Here is a 4,068-nt window from a genome sequence, read left to right as displayed (position 1 = left end):
TTCGTGACTGTCGAACTCGCCGGACTGGGCAACGAGGCAGCCGTCTATGGCTTGATCACCACTGTCAGCAATGTCGCGTCGCCATTCGCCTCCGCTATAACGCTTGTCATTAATGCTCCGTTCGACATCACAAACAAGCGAATTCAGGGGGACGACCACTCAATTCGCATGGATCTGACGTACACCATCATCATCATGTACGCCATGACAGTTTTCGCGTGGGCGTTCTTGTTCCTGTTGCCCAAGCAAAAGGAAGAAACGCAGCGACTCCTCCGCAAGGGCGGCAAGAGCAAGCTCATCGGCGCTATCACAGTGTTCTACCTGAGTTTCGCGATCGTGTGGTCCGTCATGACCAACATCATGGCCATCTTCGATAGCACCGCGTGCCTCGTTATCGCTGGTGGCAACGGTTGCTAAGAGGACAACACCGTTCTGGACGAGCATGTATCGAGTTTTAATTGCCAAGCCACTTGTATTACATGTACCGGTAACCAAAAACTACATACCAAGGTATATACTTTGGTGACTGTGAAGTTCATGTTGCCTATATTGAAGTGGTTCCACCAATGAAAGACGAATTAGCTGAACAGATTTGGGCGTATGGACAGTCGGCAGGAAATAGACTGTGGCAACCTTTTGAATACCAAACCAAGACCGTACTTACACAGGATCATTTCTATAGTACCTTCTATTCTATTCGACTTTCCGAATAGACAATCTCAATAACTTTGATGATCGTATTCGACTTCATTCATTGACTCGGGATGTCGGTGGTTGCAGTGCTGGGTCCTCTTTTGGACTTGGTCTCCCCCATTGATGAACGTCCGCTGTCGCTATTCCAAGGCAGCGTGAGTGAGTGGAGTGATATGAGAAGTTATTGATCCTTTCTTCTTCATCCTATTTTCTAGTTTCTACTTGTCTAGTTCAAGAGCATCGCTTCAGTTTCTCGACAACACACATGTCGTGCTCTGCGCCTTGGTGCTCGGTAAGCCATCCACGACATCTTGTAGTAGTCGCTAGCGCAAGTCAACACTGATATGCACGATGAAGCAGAGGCCGTAAACTGAATACCGGGCGGTTCATACATCGGTATGGGCATCGTTCGGACAGTCGCGGAGGGCAGACATCTGAGCTTCGATTAGCCAAGAAGCAGCCGCGTACGTACAGTAACTATTTCTACTTTGAAATGGCGATAAGCATATCCGTCACTGTCAGTACCCAAAGGCTCAACCAACCTGCATACATTGGCCCAAACAGGCACCTCTAGTCTTGGAAGCAGGATTTTCGAGCAAACTACATTCGCCAAAGTAAGGTGTTAGTCCCTCGGTTTTCAGTTGCCGGCCGCGGAGTCTGCCCGGATAGCCGTGTCTATCCGTAACCTGCGGCCACAAAAACTCATTTGTACTGTAAAATTGTGTGATGCAGACTCAACACTATTATTGTTATATCATCATTTAAAAAAGGATATATAAACAATATTCGTTTTTATTGAATTCTATTGCTTACAAACTAATTATTATGGGTTTAATTAGGAACTGATATAAATTATGAGTATACAATATCAATTATGGGACACATTTATTTGTCAATATTTAATCCCATAAATGGTGACTTCATCTACTACATGTAGTCATAAAACCCTTATTTGTGGCCACAGTCTACAAAAACCAATAACGCGGTGGATGAATTTTTATTTTATGAAAACGTTTGACTAAAGATTGACGCGTGGTACGAGCGGCAGCAGATAACCTGCTGTTCATGGCCGGCATCATGGTCACGTCCAAGTGGGGACTGCACTGGAACTGGCGCTGGATGATCATGTTCACGGGCGTCTTCGTCATGATCGTCGACGGCATCACCACCTTCATCACGATCTGGGACGTCTTCCGCAGCCAGTGGTTCTGGCTCGGTCTGCCCGTGGCTGTCCAGCTCCCGTACGGCGTCGGCTGGATGATTTCCACGTTCGTCATCGTAGAACTCTCGGGCGTCGGCAACGAGGGCGTCGTCTACGGCCTCATCACCATGGTCTCCAACCTGTCCTCGCCCTTCGCCACGGCAATGACGCTCGTCATCGACCAGCCCTTCGACCTCACCACGGAGCGCATCCAGGCCGACGACACCTCCATCCGCAAGGACGTCACGTACGCAGTCATCATCATGTATGCCATGACGGCCTTCTCCTGGGTCTTCCTCGTCTTCCTGCCAAAGCAGAAGGAAGAGACCCAGGAGCTGCTGCGCTCGGGCGGCAGCAGCAAGCTCCTCGGCGCGCTCACGGTGGCCTACCTCACCTTCGCCTTCGTCTGGTCGCTCATGACCAACTTCATGGCCATGTTCGACAGCACCTCGTGCCTCATCATCGCTGGCGGCAGCGGATGTTAAATGTATCAGATGTTTCCTGTTCCTCCCTCGACATTCATGTGTGCTACAGCTTCAGCCGTACGAAAGCAAGACGGCGAAGAAAGCGCTACACAAGTTGATTTGTTACTTTAGTATTCCGCGTTCATACACTATGCACGTCATTACTCAGCTGGTTCATGAGTATACTTTCATCGATCGTCAAACTTGTTTCTGGTGCTGTATTGCTGCATTTTGTACACGTATCGAGAGAGATAAAACAGCGCTGACAGCCATATTGGTCATAACGCGACGTTTGCGGCGTTAGACGAGAAAGTCTAGACAAGGTTAGCTGCCCTTTTCCGTCATTCACATCCATTGTTAATTGGATCGGCTTCAAGTTGAGCAAAGAATGTTGATCTTCTCGGTGACTATGGATATATGCCGTACATCTCTTGCTTGTGGTGCTGGGTAGCGATCACAAGAGAGGGAGAGCATCTTGGACATGGTATTTTTACACTGAACGAGATCGAGACAGTACGTTTTTTGGGAAGTAAGATGTAGGCGACAACGAACTGCATGTACATGCATATTTTCGAGTCGCAAATTGCGGCGTCTGCACGTGTACGAGCCACGTCTGAACAGTATGTAGATGTAACCACGTCCATGATTAAATCCCTGGGGAAGGTCAACTGTGCAACCACCCGATAGACGTCTTGAATCAGCGGTGACGATCTTGCCACGTCGAGGCTCGACTCGAGCAGTAGCGCGAGAAGAGTAAGGGTTTGATTTGCAAGCAAGGATACATGCACCTTTGACTCAGTTGTGGTGGTCCACCACCGGTGGCACGAGGAAGCAGACGAAACGTGGTCTGAAGCAGATTATGCATGAGCCTACATGTGCAGGATGCGGAACAACGTCACAGTGATTAATTCGGTGAACTTGAACCAGAAGTACTAGTACCTCGCGGCCCAGCGCGTGCGTTCTACCTTTTGAAGGCTTATAGCCTTGGGGTCGATCATTGTACATGTACAAGCATATATCAATATTTAGTTCGTCGAGGAAGGTACAGTAATGCATAAGGCGGATCACTTAAATCACTTAAGACAGGTTTTTGCTGTCTGAGCATTGCAAAAGCATTCGTCGACAGTTCCCTTTAGTGATGCTTTCTGGATGTATGTGGCCTGCGCGTGGCCACTCTTTGACCGTTTGCCTGAGCTGGGGCCGTTCAGAACAGGGATGGCAAGAAAAATATGGAAGGATTTTTTCAAAATAAAAATATCGAAAACATATTTTTATTTCCATTTTTATGATATTTTTACCATTTTTATACATCAAACCCCGCTGAAACGGATCGCCTGGAGCACCATATAACACAGTAACTACCTGAATACTGGCCTCAACGCATACTGACGAGTGGGCTGCCACCGCAGGGCTACTTCAGCTTCATAGGTGGCGGAGCCGACCATGCTGATCGAGGTCAAGACACCTGAGGACTTCAGCGGCGCCATCAGCGAGAAGCAGCCGGCCACCGTGCAGTTCTCGGCGCCGCGGTGCGGTGGCTGCAAGATGGTGACCCCCCAAGGTGACGCAGCTGACGGAGAACGAGTTCCTGGCCGTCAGAGCATCGAGGCGTCTGCAAGGTGATTGATGTGGACTGCTTCCCCACCTTCCGCGTGTGCAAGGACGGCGAGATAACTGCGTCGCACGTCAGCAAATATAGGGCCCCTCCTA

General features: G+C 49.1%; 1 protein-coding gene across 1 annotated transcript; it reads left to right on the top strand.

Annotated features, from left to right (window-relative positions):
• Window positions 1-1,770: 1,770 nt before the first annotated feature.
• IUM83_03680 (Folate-Biopterin Transporter (FBT) family) lies at window positions 1,771-2,379 on the top strand (the record flags this gene model as incomplete). Its single annotated transcript, XM_067927707.1, has 1 exon — window positions 1,771-2,379. The coding sequence occupies one exon, from the start codon at window positions 1,771-1,773 to the stop codon at window positions 2,377-2,379; it is 609 nt and encodes a 202-aa protein (XP_067795420.1).
• Window positions 2,380-4,068: the final 1,689 nt, after the last annotated feature.

The sequence above is a fragment of the Phytophthora cinnamomi genome (assembly GCF_018691715.1).
Source record: "Phytophthora cinnamomi strain GKB4 chromosome Unknown Contig21, whole genome shotgun sequence".
Taxonomy (NCBI): Eukaryota; Oomycota; class Peronosporomycetes; order Peronosporales; family Peronosporaceae; genus Phytophthora; species Phytophthora cinnamomi.
Note: the sequence above shows the minus strand (reverse complement) of the source record. Positions and strands in the feature narration are given on the sequence as shown.